The sequence below is a fragment of the Petaurus breviceps genome, unplaced genomic scaffold (genome assembly GCF_028583685.1).
Source record: "Petaurus breviceps papuanus isolate PSGF00001 unplaced genomic scaffold, PetGlider_PUasm1.0 90604, whole genome shotgun sequence".
In the NCBI taxonomy this organism is placed as follows: Eukaryota; Metazoa; Chordata; class Mammalia; order Diprotodontia; family Petauridae; genus Petaurus; species Petaurus breviceps.
Window position 1 is genome coordinate 3,617,514 of NW_027187285.1, and position 16,728 is coordinate 3,634,241.

The 16,728-nt window shown below is 35.1% G+C and overlaps 1 protein-coding gene across 3 annotated transcripts in view; it reads right to left on the reverse strand.

Annotated features, from left to right (window-relative positions):
- ARMC8 (armadillo repeat containing 8) overlaps positions 1–16,728 on the reverse strand; it is a 131,516-nt gene that overhangs the window by 72,047 nt on the left and 42,741 nt on the right. For all 3 annotated transcript variants that reach the window (XM_069063901.1, XM_069063900.1, XM_069063899.1), the window contains 4 exons: positions 10,596–10,667; positions 8,255–8,397; positions 8,043–8,140; positions 553–645 (listed from right to left, as the gene is read on the reverse strand). In XM_069063901.1, the coding sequence (XP_068920002.1) occupies positions 553–645; positions 8,043–8,140; positions 8,255–8,397; positions 10,596–10,667 (406 nt within the window). The remainder of the gene's footprint in view (positions 1–552; positions 646–8,042; positions 8,141–8,254; positions 8,398–10,595; positions 10,668–16,728) is intronic.

Genomic DNA, 16,728 nt, shown 5'->3' on the forward strand with positions numbered 1-16,728 from the left:
ATTCAAGTCCTACCTCTGAGAAATACTGGTAGTGTGACCCTGAGCAAGTCCCTTAACCTCTCTAAACAACTCTCAGAAGACAATAAATCACAGAAAAGTTGCTGCTCAGCATTAGTAGAAGTTTCCTCTCCAGAGATTATCTTTACCAATGAAATCAGAGGTCCAGTCCTTATCTCTATAGTAAATAAATCAAAATAATTTATCACATAGAGTCAATGTCACATTAAATAGAGAGATGGCTTGGGAACTGAGAAGACCTGGGTGGGGTCCCACTTCTGACACCCAAGTGACTGTATCATCTTGGCCAGGTTCTTTCATCTCTCAGGGTTGCTCTAAGGGCCAGATCAAGTTCAGATCTACCTTAAGAGTTCCCTACAACTATGAAATCAAACTATGGTTGAAAAAAATTTACTTCCTATTAAATTGAAAGTAAAAACTCAAACTTTCCATGTCTATTTGCTCTATTTATAAATTTCAAAAATACTGAAGAAACAATTTCCTTTAGCAATACAAAATTTTGCATTAGAGGAAACATTTATTCTACATCCTTACTTTGCAGCAATGAGAGAAGATCTGACAAATGTATTCTTGTGTATAACGAGATCTACCCAGCAGTGCCATGAGGTGGGGAATAACTGTAGCATCCTGGAAATAAGTTAAAAAGGAAAATATTAACAACAGAAAGTTTAAACTCTATTAATCAGTGAAAATATACTTTAAATTATATTAGCATCAACTATTTAATATCCAACATCTCTGTTTATATGGTGGTAAAGCTGACCCCCTCTGGGGAGTAAGCCAGAAAATCAAAAGTAAAATGGGATAATAAATTTCAGTAGCTCCCTATCACCTCCAGGAGCAAATACAAAATCCTCTATTTGAAATTTAAAGCCCTTTATAATTTAGCCCCCTGTAATGGCAAGCAAAGAAGTACTTAAAGCCTTGTTTCAGCTACTTAATTATTTAACATTTTGCTTCAGTTCAAGTTTCTTTTCACCCTTGCCCATGATTATATCAAGTCTTTGTTAAGAAACAAAACTTGTGAATCCCACAACTTGTGAACCCTTGTTGCTGATGCAACAGGAAGGGTAGGAGCTAATGACCATATATAAGGAGAAGCCCAAGCTAAGAACTGAGAAGAGAACTCTTGTGGTGGCCGAGCTGAGAAGGAGAAAACTTGTGGTATCCCAGTACTCTGTTTGTCTGCTCTGTCTGAGCTGATTTTTGTCTGTGGTCCTTGGTACAGAAGCCCTGGGACCTTACTGGAAGCCCTGAGAGAAGATTTCCTGGTTGTGTGTTTACAGAAGTCCTGGAGGAGGGTTTCAGAGGTCCTGGGACTTTACTGATGGTTTATGCTGACCTCGTAGACCTTGTTTGTGGGTCTCTGTTGACTTCACAGGCAGACAGTGAATTGATGATGGTGCCGGCAGTGTGCATGAATGTTACTGTGGCTCTATTAGACTTTGTCTTCCCAGAAACAGGAACTGCGAAGGACTTGAGATAGACCGGACACCGTGAGCTTTGATATGGAACAGGAACTAGATAAGGCACTGGACGAGGAGCTGGACGAGGACCTGAGAGCTACCTGCCTTTGAATCCAGGTGATAGCTGGGTAGATTCAGGCAGGAGCTGGGACCATGTAAGAGGAACCATGGGAGCTGACAGCAAGCCTCCAGTCAAGATGAAAAGACATTTTCTTGGTTACTTAATGCTGACTGAGAAGATTATGATTTACTGTGACCTAGGGGTAGAGAACTTTCACCTTTGTACTTTGTGTCCCTTAAGGATGATTGAGATAAGGACCTCCTGAATGATATCCTTTGTTTAAAAATGTTTTAAAAATAATTTCACCACTTTGGTGAAAACTTGCTATGTCATAACATTGTGAATGCTGTACTTTGGTTTCTGTGAATGTTTTGCTTTAATTTACTGCTGAATAAATAGAGTTCACAATACTATGTAATCAGAACGTTAAAGCTGTGCATAGCAGCAGTCCTGTGGAAAGCTGCTCATGCTTGGCTTTACACCCCTTCTACCTTTCCAGTCTTCTTATACCATACCCCTTGACACACATTCTTTAATCCAGTAACACTGGCCTCCTTGTAGTTCTATGAACAAGACATTCTATTGTCTCCCAGTATATTTCTTGATTGTCCCCAGGCCTGAAACAGAGCACTATCCCTCTCAATTATACTTACAGATTTTCCTGGCTTCATTTGTTCAAACTAAAATCCCATCTTCTAGAGGAAGCCCCTCCCAACCCCTCTTAATTCTAGTACCTTCCTTCTTTTCAGTATTTCCTATTTGTCCCTGTATATAGTTTATACGTATTTTGATTGTTGGTTTCCCAGTTAGCTTTTTGAGGGCAGGGATTGTCTTTTGCCTTTTTTTTTCCCTATCCCCAGAGCTTAGCACTATGTGCCTGGCACATAGTAGGTGCTTGGTAAATGTTTACTAACACTGAAACACTCGAGGCAAAGAGTAAGAATAGAACCTTCAATGTCTGTTCTTAGAAACAATAATTAAAAAGAAGCTCTAAAAAATGTAATTAATTAAAAAAAAAGAAGCTCTAAGTTTATCTCCTGTAAACTACTCAGGCTTGCTAAATAAACAGAACAATTTAAAAATGATTACTAGTAAAAAATCCATTTTGAAAATGTAACAATACATGTTAACAAAGACTTCTTATACTACATAAGATTCAAAGAAACTACAGTGAAAAAATAAAACATTTACCTGAAATTCTTATTTTCTATGATTATATGGTAAATGTTGTCAATTTTATAATGACAGAGCAGGTTACAAAAGTAGCAGAGGTTATAAAATTCCAGTGTTTGGACTCTATCCACCTCAACTTGTAGGAATGTGAATTAATCATAGGAGGATGGATGAATAAGGAGAGATCATAACTGTATAAAAGGAGAGATCATAAAATATAAAACCAACTATTTTCTCTTCATTCCCAAATATTATTAGATTATTTCTACTACATTACAACTTGATGGTTGTTCTGCTTCTTTGTAACACTAAGATCCTCCCTGATCCAAACATCCTTCTGGTCTCTTGTAATAGGCTGAAAAGAGTCTATACCTACTATGCCAAGAAAACTCCTTTGACAAAAGACTCACAAATATATAAACTACTGAGGTTCGCTGCTACTCATGGTTTAACATAGAAATAAGAAAATTTTTTGATCAAGGCCACTGATCAGTAGTAGGAGAAAAAAATCTGTCAAGGGCCTCATAAAGCTCTCTCTTGAAAAACAACTCCTTTTTTTATATAACAAACTTATTTTATTTTCAATTCACAGAACAAAACAAGTATTTCCATGTGATGATCTTAGAAAGGTATGAACTTCTTGAGAACCTTGTTCAAACACAATACTTCCAATTTGCTTATCACCCTCTTTCTTAACTCCTGCAACTTAGTGTTTGTCAACACTCAAACTGCTCTCTCAAAGGTTACTAATAATGTCCTAATTATCAAATTCAATGCCTAAACCTCCTTAAAGAAAGTCTTAATCCTCCTCTGCCACAGTTGGCATTATCGTCCAAGAGGTTGCTGCTGCTTGTCCTTCATTTTAAAAGAGGATCATGATATCAGAGAGGTGATGCCACATGCAAGTGAATTGGATTTAAGTGAAGGAGGGCTGTGCAAAGTCACCAGCCTCACTTTCTCCTCTGGAGCCATCTGGGTCCAGTGGCAAGATATGGATCAGGACTAACAACATCATGGGTGACATGTTGACTTGCTCATGAATTGGATTTAAGGGAGACAGAGTTGAACAAAGTCATCACCCTTACTCTCTTCTCCAGAGTCACTGGAGTCCAGTAGCAAGACGAAAGTCAAGATGATGACCCGGGATGTAGTGGGTGACCTTGGTGTCTTCAATGTTTGACCAGGCTCTAAGTGTTCCACAGCACTGCTTTGGCTGCCTTCACAGTCATCAGAACAAACTGTTCTCATACATCATTCTACCAAGGGAAGTCTTCACATGTTTGGGGTAGACATCCCCCTAACTCACCAACAGATTTAGACCTGGTTTAGCCTGTGATGATGATATGTAATGAAAGCATTTTGGAAAAGTCTGTGCAGGTATACACATTCTATAACTGGGTCTGTTAGCAGTGCTGTTTTTTAAGAGAAGCCTTTTAAATTGATTGGATAACTAGGACTGGAGTTCTCTTCCAAAGATCACTAGCAACTTGAGACTCGGTCATTTTTCTCTCTGTTTTACCTTTTGGCGGATCGCTCTTCATTTGGCTCCTTCGTGGATGGCAGTCAGTAAAAGAGACTACTTGCGACTGACATGTAGTTCCATTATAGTAGGATTTGGTCCTGTTGGTCCTGCTGCCTCACCATTTAATGGTTAAAGTGATTGGAGACCATGATTTTATGAATTCTGAACGTTCAGAGGGGTGAGCATCCAGGCATCCAGACATGCCAGCACCCCAGATTCTGAATTTTGCAACCAGCTCAGTATCAATGCCCTGAGAAGTAAAGAATGCCTTTTGGGACCTAGCCCAACAGTAACTAAGAGAAGGTTTCATATGGTAGCAATGAAATATTTTGACATGAGTTTGATGAGAGCAATGCTTTTTAAGGAGCAGGCCATATTTGACCCTATTCTTATCAGAAACTGAGGTGAGAAAGGGGAGATTGTGTGCCCAAGGAATTAGGGAGAAATGTTTATACTTTTGGTCTTGTTCTCAGAAGTAAATACCCCTTTTTAAAAACTAATTGATGTTAAGTGTACCTATGGTACTACTCACTAACACCAAGCATCAGGGAACACAATTGGTGGGGGCTCAAGTCAAGGCATTAGAGAAGAGACACCTACAGCAGGGGGGGACCATGATCTAATTAAACCTGGGAGGCTGAACCTAGAACATACTTGCTACATTATCATTTAACAGAGTAGAACCAATGAATCCACAAATAATAAACTAAGAAATGCATTTTTTTATCCCTTTTTAAAATCTGCTCAAAGTTTTGGTAGTTATATTTTTAATTTTTTAAATTTTAATTCTGGTTAATATGTATAGAATTCTGGTTTTGTTGATTTTACTTTGCATCATTTCACTAGGTCCTTCTGTCTTTGTATGCTTCATATTTACAATTTCTGTAATCCTACAATAGTCTATTACTTTGATGTATAACTTATTTAATCATTCTCCAATAAGATACATGTGTCATGTCTAGTGTTTTGCTCTGATAAGTTATGAATATATTAAACAAATAGATCTCTTCCCTTTTCTATGAAAAGTAATAGAATTAGGTCAAAGGTTATTAATCAATTTTGTGATTCTTGCAGTATACATGACCATATTGTTTTTCAAACTATTTGTATTAGTCTGAAGATCTATTAGAGTCTTACATATTAGAAGCTACAATTCCACTCAATATATTCCTACAGACCTTCTAACAGTTAATTTTATAGTTTTTTTTTTTTACTATGTTTGACGTTATAGTGAACGTAAGGTGGTATTTTAAGGTTTTCTTGATTACATTTATCTGATTTGGGTGTTTGAGCATCTGTTAAAACAGTTCACAGTTCATTCTTTATCATTTAAAACCAAATTTGGCTCAAGTTCTCTGTATAACCATACTGATCTTCTTAAGTTGTTCCCCTTTTTATCCTTAGAATTATTCCTGTTTCTATCTTCAGAATTTCATTCTTGAGAACCTTCTACCTTTTGGGCTAACTCCCTCTGCAAAATCTTAGAATTCTAGTTATTTTTTCCCTGAATGTTTTGAAAATCTTCTTTTCTAAAATCTAAGGTTTATGTCAGGCTACACTAATCTTTCCTTTCTTCAATAATTTGTTCTCATGGTTCCTATCATTTCTACCTTAGCCATTAGTTCCTCCTTGATGGCCAGACTCAGGTCCAAAATAACTTATTATCTATTTTACCTTTTGAAGGAGGAAATTATCATTAGGCTTGTAATTTGTTAGTTGTTTTGCTTTTGCCAAAGAGAGAAATCTCAGGCATCTATTCAGATAGCTGAAATCCCCTATCACTAAAATGTCAGGCTTCCAAACTAAGTTTGTAATCAGTTTCCCAAACTGCTCATTCTGGAGTGTGTAGCACACATACATAGCTATCACATGCTTTTCCCTCTGTTTCTCATCTCTTTTGGGTTTTTGGATTTCCACATGAGTGTATCTTGTTAAAAAAAAATAACACTACTAAAAAAAAGTTACTCCACACCCCTTTCCTTTTTAACTTATTCTCTTTTTGTACAATGAGGTTCTGATTTATTCTTTTTATTACATATACTTTGTGAATATGTAAAATGACATCTGAAGCCATGGGTTTTACTAATGGCTCAAATCTTGGATACTTTCTTCTGTAAACTACTGTTTCTTTCTTCTGCTATCCTTCCCATCTTTGATGTGAGGTGCTCTATGGTAACAGACTTGACATATGTATGTGATCCCTTTTGATTAGATTATGTTTTTATCAGACTGTTAAATATACTCTATTCCTGGCCAACATCCCTATGTGGTTAAGCTATAGTACAGATACTATATTGTCTGATACAATCTGTTATTAATTTCCTAAATCAGCCTTTTTCTTTTTATTCCTCTATCCTTAATCAGCATTAATAATGAAAATAACATTACTCATAAAGTATTCAGTTTTCTCTCAGAACATCATACTTCTTATCAACACCTTCCAGATTCTTTTTGATGGTATTCCTTTTACCCTTGGGAATCATTGGAAATAGGTAACAGCCATGAGACAGTAGAACATTTCATTTTTTAACTCAGTTTGGCAAATATCCCTTATTAAGAAGTTTGCCTTAAATGACTACTTGTGTTTTTTTCCACTGACTCTTCCTGGATTGTCTCTTACTTCATAATATCTATAGACTGAAGCTCGAGGAAATGTGTCATCCCTGGTACGTAGTCTGATGTTCCCCTCTACAAAAGAGCCTCAAATCTATTACTTGGTTCCAAATACTGACAGGCCATTCTTCCTTTCCTTCTCTCTTTATCACAATCTCCTATCCCCCTACCCCCCCCAACTTTCTGGGATTGTCAAAAAGTTCTTTCTTCCTCTTTATATACCTTTTCTTATTTCCTCCTTGAAGCATTTCTTCCATTCATCTTTGCAACATTTCATTATTCCTGATATCCTAGAAGACAGATCGCATTTCTTTAGCCCTTTCACTCTTTAAAAATATAGGGCATTTTGTGCATAAGCAGATGTTACTTGGTACTGGAACAAAGGAAAACATAGCATACTCTGCAGGTCAGTGCAAAATTCTCTTTGTCTGTAATATTTGCTTGAATAGAGATCTGCATCCCTTCTTTCTGGCAGCTCTTTTAGTTAACCTTTATGGTCACTGCTGTGAAAAACTGCCTGTTTACCATATTTGCTGCACTCATACTCTGGGGGCTCCAAATAAGACTCAAGGGCAGACTTGTCCCCTTTTCTGGTGATCCAAAATCAAAATTCCTTAGCCTAGTGTTCAAGACCCTCTATAACCTCGATAATTTTTTCTTTCTAGTCTTAGTATTCATTAGTTTCCTACATAGGCCCTTCATTCCAATCAAACTTAATTTACTCACTGTCCTGAGAATAGATATTGCACATTTATTTCTGAGTCACTGTTCAAAGCAGTTTCTACCCTAAGACTTAATTACAATTCAAACCAGCTTATTACCACATTCTCTGTAAAGTCTGCCTCAGTCCACAGCAATACGAACTTTTAGTACTTCCATATCTCATTCAAACCTAATCACAAATTGACTTGTGTTAGGTTTTTGTGCCTAAATATTTTAGATTATTATATAAGCCCCTTGAGGGTAGACATTATATCCTGAATACCTCTCACAGCATCCAGCAGCATTAAGTACATAGCAGATGTTCAATAAATATTTGAGACCAAGAAATTCTATGTAGCCATGAGGAAATGCATCTTTTTCTTAGATACTGAGTTAGTTATATAAAGTAATGGAGAATTTTAAAACCACCAAAGTGTGATTTAATTTATGCTACTAGGACTTATGTTTTCATCTTCACAAAACTTACTGTATAAAGTAGCTCCTCTGGGGTGACTGGACTGGTAAAAATGGTACGAAGGCATCTAAGGCAAGCTTCAATGAACTTCAAATCTTGTGATAGTAATCCTGTTAATAAAAAATTGGGATTAATGTTCAGTTTTAAGATGAATTTACTGCATTAAAAACAGAAAGATATGCTAAGATGTATTGCATTAAAATTAAAGTTCAAGCTTTACATACCTTGCAGCAAGGCAGGAATAATATGGCAGTCCAGGAGAGACTTGACATTGTTTTCAGTACCCATAGCAAGACTTCCCAATACCACTGCACATTCAGTTTTTAGCTCTGTGCTTGAAGTTTCTTGCTGAAGTAGATATAAAAGTCTAAAAAAAAATTTAAAATCTAAAAGACAAAAACTTGAATAACATGGAACATATTACTTAACAGTTATGGATAGGTGAACAATTTATGAATAAACAAGAGATAGAGAGTATTGAGAGGTGTAAAATGGGTAATTTCAATTACATTAAATTAAATTTTTACACCAATAAAACCAATGAAGCCAAGATCAGAAGGAAAACAGAAAAGTGGGGAAAATATTTTTATAGTTTCTCAGATAAAGGTCTCACATTTCAAATATATAAAAAACTTTGGTAAATCTGCTAAATCTGTAAGAAAACAAATCATTCCCTAATCGATAATGGTCAAAGGATATGAACAGGCATTTTTCCAATGGAGAAATAAAAACCATGTAAAGTTCTATGAAAAATTGCTCTAAATCATTATTGATTAGAGAAATGCATATTAAAACAACCAACTTATCAGACTGGCTAAAATGATAGAAGAAGAAAGTGACAAATGTTGGAGGGGATGTAGAAAAGTTGGGACACCAACTCACTGTTAGTGGAACTGTGAACTAATCTATTTTGGAGAGCAATTTGGAATTACGCCCCAAGAGTTATTAAAATACCTATACCCTTTGACCCATTAATACCATTATTAGGTCTATTTCCCAAGATGATTAAGAAAAAAGGAAAAGAACCTCCATGTTCTAAAATATTAACAGCAAATTTCTTTGTGGTGGCAAAGAACTAGAAATTGTGGGGAAGCCTGTCAAATGGTGAAGGCTAAACAAGTTGTGGTATGTGATCATGATGGAAAACTACTGTGCTATAAGAAATGATGAGCTCAGTGATTTTAGAAAAACATGGAAAGACTTGCATGAAATAATGAAGAGTCAAACAAGTGGAATCAAGAGAATGTTGTATACAGTAAGAGCAATATTGTTTTAAGAACAACTTGGAGCAACCAAGTGATTTTGACTATTAAATATACTCAAATTAAATACAAAGGACCTATGAAGGAAGATGCTATCTGCATCTAGGAAAGAACTGATAAACAGAATTATGTTTAGTATGGTTTTACATATATACATATTTGTATCTAATGGTGTATAGACTTGTAGTTTCATACACAATCCTCTTTTTTCTATTCTATTTTGTTATGGAAATGCTTGTTTTATGTCTTAAGTTCAGAATAAAATAAATAAATAAATACAGATAGATAAGCAAGCAAACAAATAAATAAATACAGATAGATAAGCAAGCAAACAAATAAATAAATAAATAAATAAATGAACAAAAAACTAAAACTAAAAGACTAAAAAAGTTAAAACATAAGACCTGCTCTTCTAAGATTCAAATTAGGGTTCTTCATTTTCCCTCCAGTGTTACATTTATGTAAAAATGATCCCCTAGGGAGAGGTGCTATTGAGAGATATCACTCTGCAAAGTAAAAGAGTACTAAATTCTTTCCAAATGGAAAATCCTAGTTTTAATGATTTTGACATACAATAACTTTCAACTTTTCGGTCTTCACATTCAGATAAACCATAAAGTCTATTTTAAAAAGAAATTCCAAAAAGCAAAATTCACAGTATGATCATTAATAAAGTACAATTCTTATAAATTCCAAAAATGGCATTTGAGTCCCATATAGTTACTCCCAATTAGGGCTGAAAGTGCTAGGATTCTAGGGATTAGACAGGAAATAATAGTGTTATTACAATGTATAATCACGTTACTTCAATTTTTGCTTATTTATCTGGTATATTCTCTTACTGCTCAAGCAATACTTCTTTCTACTAAATTTCCAATAGACAGGAATTAAATAAAATACTCTGAATATCTCAATTCTCTGGTACTTTAGTTTTTGGAAGCATTTTCTTTATATCCCTCCAAATATCATTTTAAAAAATGAAGCGTCTCTTTTAAAAAAAATTTTTAAATTAATTTCTTTTTTTTTTTTGCTTTTTTTTTTTAGGGCAATTAAGGTTAAGTGAGTTGCCCAAGGTCACACAGCTATTTTTTGTGTTAAGTGTCTGAGGCTGGATCCAAACCCAGGCTCTCAGTGACTCCAGTAACTCCAGGGCCGGTGCTCTATTCACTGCACCACCTAGCCGCCCCTGAAGTGTCTCTTTTAGGAACTAATAAAAGGAAAAATTAATTCTTAGGTTGGAAAGGTATACAGTCAGAATGTATTACAAATGACAAAAAAAAAAGGGGATTCACAAAAAACATACCTTGGAACTGCTCCTAAAACAATGAGGTTGGCTTTCTGTTTGTTGTTTCCAATTACAGCATTTTTCATGTCTCTAAATTTAAAAAGGGAAAAAGTAAATTATGTTGAAATATTAGAGAAATGGTTCTACTTGTCAACAATTCCTATTGAAGCATCCTGTGCTAGGCAAAGCATAATTGTTTTTAGTCCCATCCCATATCCAGAAAAATTATTCTCTTTGGCTAGGTGACTTAACAGAAAAGATGAGAAGATAGAGTAGACCAGTACTTCTTAAACTGTGGGTTACAGAGTTTAAGAAGCATGAGTAGAAAAAATTTAAGAAGTCATGGTGTAGACAGCCGAACATAAATCTACTCGAAAACAAGAAAAAAAACAACAACTAAAAGCACATGTTGTAATGAGTTACAGTAGTATAATCTTTAGTCTATTAACAATAGTCATAATATCTATCTGTCCATCCATCCATCTATCTACATATATAAACCATAAGGCACTTTAAAAAAGATATAATAGAGATAATTTTAGTCAGTGGACCTCTGATTATCAGTATCAAGTGAGACAGAAAAACAGGGAGATATACACATGCCATAAGTATCTTCCTTCCCCTGGTATTCAAAATATCCAGTGTAGATTCCAAATAAAAAAAGAATTCCTCACATATGGTGGGGTCTTCCAGATACTATTTGTGAATGATATTATTTTGACAACAACAAACTCCAGAATACCACAAAACTTCCTAAGAACTCAATAATTATACAAGAGTTCAACATAGCCATCAATACAGGAAAAAAAAATTAAATGAAAAAAATTCCTTTTGTCAACACTATAAAATACAGGTACATGGACAACTCAACATATGTATCTTATATAGACACTGCAGATGGATACTGAAATGGGCCCAGAATTTAACAGGACAACAGGCTTCTACTTTTGAGAAATTTTGCAGTGCTTTTAAAAAGGAAAGGATATTCAAATAAGACAAGACTATTCTGCACCCACAAGAAAATGTAGGACAGAATAGAATAATGAGTTCCAAAAAGCAATGGAACTCAGGATGCAAGCCATTGAAAAAAATAAAAAGGGATAATAAGCAAGGAAAGTACATTAAGCTCAAAGTAATCTTTGAGCAAAGTAAGCTCAAAGTAAATCAGTATCAGTAATAAACTTAAAACCCCAAGTGCCTTAGCATCCAAATTCATAAAGGAAAGAGGACCTGGACAATAACATGATGGTAATAAATGTCAATATCTCTTAGTTTTGGATCAGAGTAACAAAAAGATAAGCAAAAGCAAAATATGGAACTTAAAATGAAACTAGGGCTAAAAGATCTATGGCGTTTTCTGAATGAGACAGGAAAAGAATATGCATATTTCACAGTACCATCTGGAACTTTTACAAACAGGGGCAATGTATTAAGATACAGAAATACTGCAAACAAATGTAAAAAGGCAGAAATAGACAATAATGCAATAAAATAATCACTGGTTCAAGGACCATAAACAGAAGATAGAACCAAAAATATAATTTTACAATGTAGGATATAAACAGTTTAACGTTATCAAATCCCTTATGATTTCTCTTTTCTGTTTACTCTTTTATGCTTTTTTTGAATTTTGTGTTTGAAAGTCAAATTTTGTATTCGGCTCTAGTCTTTTCATCAGGAATACTTGAAAGTTCCCTATTTCATTGAATATTGATTTTTCAGTTTTGCTGGGTGGGTAATTCTTGATAGTAACCTCTTGAATATCATATTCCAAGTCCTCCAATCCTTTAATGTAGAAGCTGCTAAATCTTGTGTTATCCTGACTGTGGATCCATGATATTTGAATTGTTTCTTTTTGGCTGCTTGCAGTATTTTTTCCTTGATCTGGGAGTTCTGGAATTTGGCTATAATATTTCTGGGAGTTTTCATTTGGTGATCTTTTTCAGGAGGTAATCACTGTATTCTTTTAATTTCTATTTTACCTCTGGTTTTAGAATATCAGGGCAGTTTTCCTTGATAATTTCTTGAAAGATGATGTCTAGGCTCTTTTTTTGATCATGATTTTTAGGTAGTCCAATTATTCTTATATTATTTCTGCTGGGTCTATTTTCTAGATCAGTTGTTTTTCCAATGAGATATTTCACACTTCTATTTTTTTCATTCTTTTGATTTTGTTTAATTTTCTTGATAACTTGTAAAGTCATTAGTTTCTACATGCTCAATATTAACCTTTAAGGAGTTATTTTCTTCAGTGTGCTTTTGTACCTCCTTTTCCATTTGGTCAATTCTACTTTTTAAGGAGTCCTTCAGTGAATTTTCCTTTATCTTTTTCCATCTGGCCAATTCTGCTTTTCAAGGCATTTTTCTCTTCATTAGATTTTTGTGCTTCTTCTACCATTTGGCCTATTCTGTTATTTAATGTGTTATTTTCTTCAGTATTTTTTTATGTCTCCTTTACCAAGCTGTTGATACTTTTTTCATGGTTTTCTGGCATCACTCCCAATACTCTTCCCAATTTTTCCTCTACCTCTCTTACTTGATTTTTATAACCCTTTTTGACCTCTTCCATGCCCTGAGACTAATTCATATTTTTCTTTCCAGCTTTGGAAGCAGGAGTTTTGACCTTGTTGTCTTTCGGAGTATGTGTTTTGATCTTCCCTGTCACCACAGTAACTTTCTGTGGTCAGAATGTTTTTTGGTTGTTTGCTCATTTTATAGCCTATTTCTTGACTTTTAGCTAAAGTGGGGCTCTGCTTCCCTATTTCTTGATTTTTAACTATATGCTAAAGTGAGGCTCTGCTTCCCAAATGGAGGGGGCACTGTCCCAAGCTTCAGATTTTTGTGCAGCTGTTTTCAGAGGTAATTCTGGGGACCTATAAGTTTTTGGTTCTTCCAAGGTGGTTTGATCTAGGTCTGTGTTTGCTACTCTCCTGTACTGTGTACTGTTTTTTGAACAACCACAAGCACTTTTTTCAACCCTGGAACGTGACCAATGTCCCTGCTTCCCTGTGGCAGCAAGTTCTGCTGTATTAGTGCTTCTCCTTACACTGAGACTAAGACCCAAGAATGCCCTTCAAATCCAAGTATAGGCAACAGAGTACTGCCCCTGGTGCCAGCAAAGGGACCCCTGCAAATCTGTTGACCCATTGTCAGATCCCCTTACCATCTGTGGGCTGAGATGTCTGGAAACTGCCATTGCTGCCACTGCCTCAGTCAACCAGAGGCCTGCTGGTTTGCTGGCGCCAGGTCTGTGCTGGCCTGGCCTACCCTGGACTGCACTCCACTCTCATCCTGGTGCAACAGACCTTTCCAGCTAAATTTCTAACTTGTCTTGGGCTAGAAAACTATTTCACTCCATCTTTTTGTGGGTTCTGCCACTCTAGAATCTGATTAGAGTCATTATTTGAAGGCATTTGGAGAGATCTGAGGTGAGTCTCTGCCTTTAGTCCACCTTATTGGCTCCACCTCAGTAAGCTTTTTTTCTTTAATTTTTCCTTTTTTGTAATGAACTTAATTATCAACAAACTGTGCCAATATAAAAAGAATAAAAAAGAGGATTACATATAAAGCCCTGATTTTCAATTACATTAGTTTGTTTTATAAAAATACACATTAAATTTTATAAGATAAAAACAAATGTTCTCTTCTGAACTTATTTTTCTTTCATATATTTTTTGTTTGTTTTATTGATGGTTTTGTTTTTGGCCTAACACTTCCCATTAGCCTACCAACTATCCCACTCACAAGCCCCTGAAGGGGCTTCTGCCCATTCTTTTCAATAAATATAATCAAGCAAAACAAATCAATACATTGAACAAGTCTTCTTTTTTTAAAAAATAAGTTTTCATTGATGCTTTCTGTTTCTTAAACCATCAGTCACCCCCAGTATCTTTTTCCCTTTTTCTCTCTTGAGAGAGGAGAAAAACAAAGAAAGAAAAAAAGTCATCATAAGTGATGGAAACATAGAAAAAGTCTGACATAGTGTGAAACAACTGTGGACCTTCCATCTCCATGTAGGGATGGTGAGCAGGGGAGAGTGGGAGCGTGTTGTTTTCTTATATCTCTTTATTCAAGTAATGCTTAATACTTCTAATTTTGATACATTAACTTTTGACTTGTTGGTATATGGTTGTTCTTTCCATTTACAATGTTATAGCTATTGTGTGTATTGTTTTTATGGTTCTACTTACTTTACTGCATTAATTTATGTAGAGATTTCCATGCTTTTCTGTATTTATCATATGAATCATTTGCTAGAGCACAGTAATAGCTCATTATATTTATGCTCAACAGTTTGTGTAGCCATTCCCAATCAATGGGCATCTACTTTGCTTCCAGCTTTTTGCTACCACAAAAACTGCTGCAATACATATTTTGATGTATATGAGAACTTTTTTCTTATTGATGACTTCCTAGAGGCCTCCCAGTAATGGAGTCTCTGGTTGAAAATGAATATTATAGTTATTTTATTTGCAAAATTCAAAATTTCTTTCCAAAATGGTTGTACCATTCCACAGCTACACCAAAATATATTATTAGCATGGCTATTTACTAATCCCTACAACATTAACTATTATAATATGTAAATTATAATATAGTTATAATTTATATAATTATAATAAATTTGTCAATTTTCAGGGTGTGAGATAAAACATCAGGATTGTTTTGATTTGCATTTCTCTTATTGTTAGTGATTTGGAATATTATAATGTGGTTGTTGATATTTTACATATCTTTTGAGACCTATTTGTTCATATCTATGGAATACTTAGTTGGGGAAATGGGTATAATGTACTAAAGTTACAGTATTTATCTAAAGTTGTAGTATTTATCACATGTTCATTCATTAAAACGAAGAAAATTACTACAATCACTAGGACAAGGGAAAAGACTTAAAATTTGGGGGGAGGCATATTTTAAAATTTCTATTAGAAGTATCAGGAAATCAAAACAAACAGAAATCTGAATCTGTAGGACAAAGAAATCAGTAAACAGGTTAATTTTCCCCTTCAAATGCCTTTATTCATAAATTGAAAATATTTTCCAAATTTTAATGAAGTCATCCTAAATAAATCCAATGTCACCTACAAACTAAAAAAATATAAAGAACCCTAAAATATCTAAAGTTTTAGTTTGATCTAATACATAAAGAAATGTGTATATAAAAAAATTCTTGACTATAATCCCTTTATTCTGAATCTCCTTTACCTGAACTAGCAAGAAACTGAACTGGGTGCCAGGGATTGAAATATGAAGATAAACTAGTAGAAAGAGCACTGGATTTGGAGTTTGAGGACTTTCACTCAAATGACAGCTCTACTACTTCTGACCTTTCTGACCTTGAACAAGTCACTTATACTTTTATCTCTATCACCTCAAAAAATAAAGGAGAGAAAAAAAGTTACTTTAGACATAATTTCTTTTCTTGATGGGGTTATTAGACTTTGGGATTACTGTAAACAGAGCTTACTTTGATCACAACATCATAGATCTAGAACTAGATGAAACCTAGAAATAGATCATCTAGTCCACTTCCCTCATTTGACAGAAAACTGAGGCACAGAGAGGCTGTGACTATACCAAGGTCCTATAGATAATAGGTGGCAGAGAGCCAAAATTCAAAGCCAGGTCACATGCTTCTAAATCCAACATTTGCTTTCAGCAAAACATTTAACAAAATTACTCATGCTATCACCATATATAAGAGAGTGATGTGAGTTAGATACTAGTACAGTTAAGTTGATTCAGAACTGCTTAAAATGACCAAACCTGAAAGACAGTCACTACTGGGTATACACAGTTGGAGGGAGGTTTCTAGTGTTTAGTAGTTAATTTATCAAATGGTCAAAAAGCACAGATAGGAGCGACTAGGCAGCGCAGTGAGTAAGAGCGCCAGCCCCCGAGTCGCGAGGACCCGGGACCGGTTCTGGCCTCAGATACTTAACAACCGCACAAAATAACTGGCCGTGTAACCTTGGGCAAGTTACTGAACCCCAACTGCTTAAAAAAAAAAGCACAGATGACACACATATAAATGTGTAGGTGATACAAGAAAGGTAACACCCTGGGAAAACAAAGTCAAAATCCAAAGAGATATTACAAGGGGAAGGAAGGAAGGAAGGAAGGAAGGAAGGAAGGAAGGAAGGAAGGA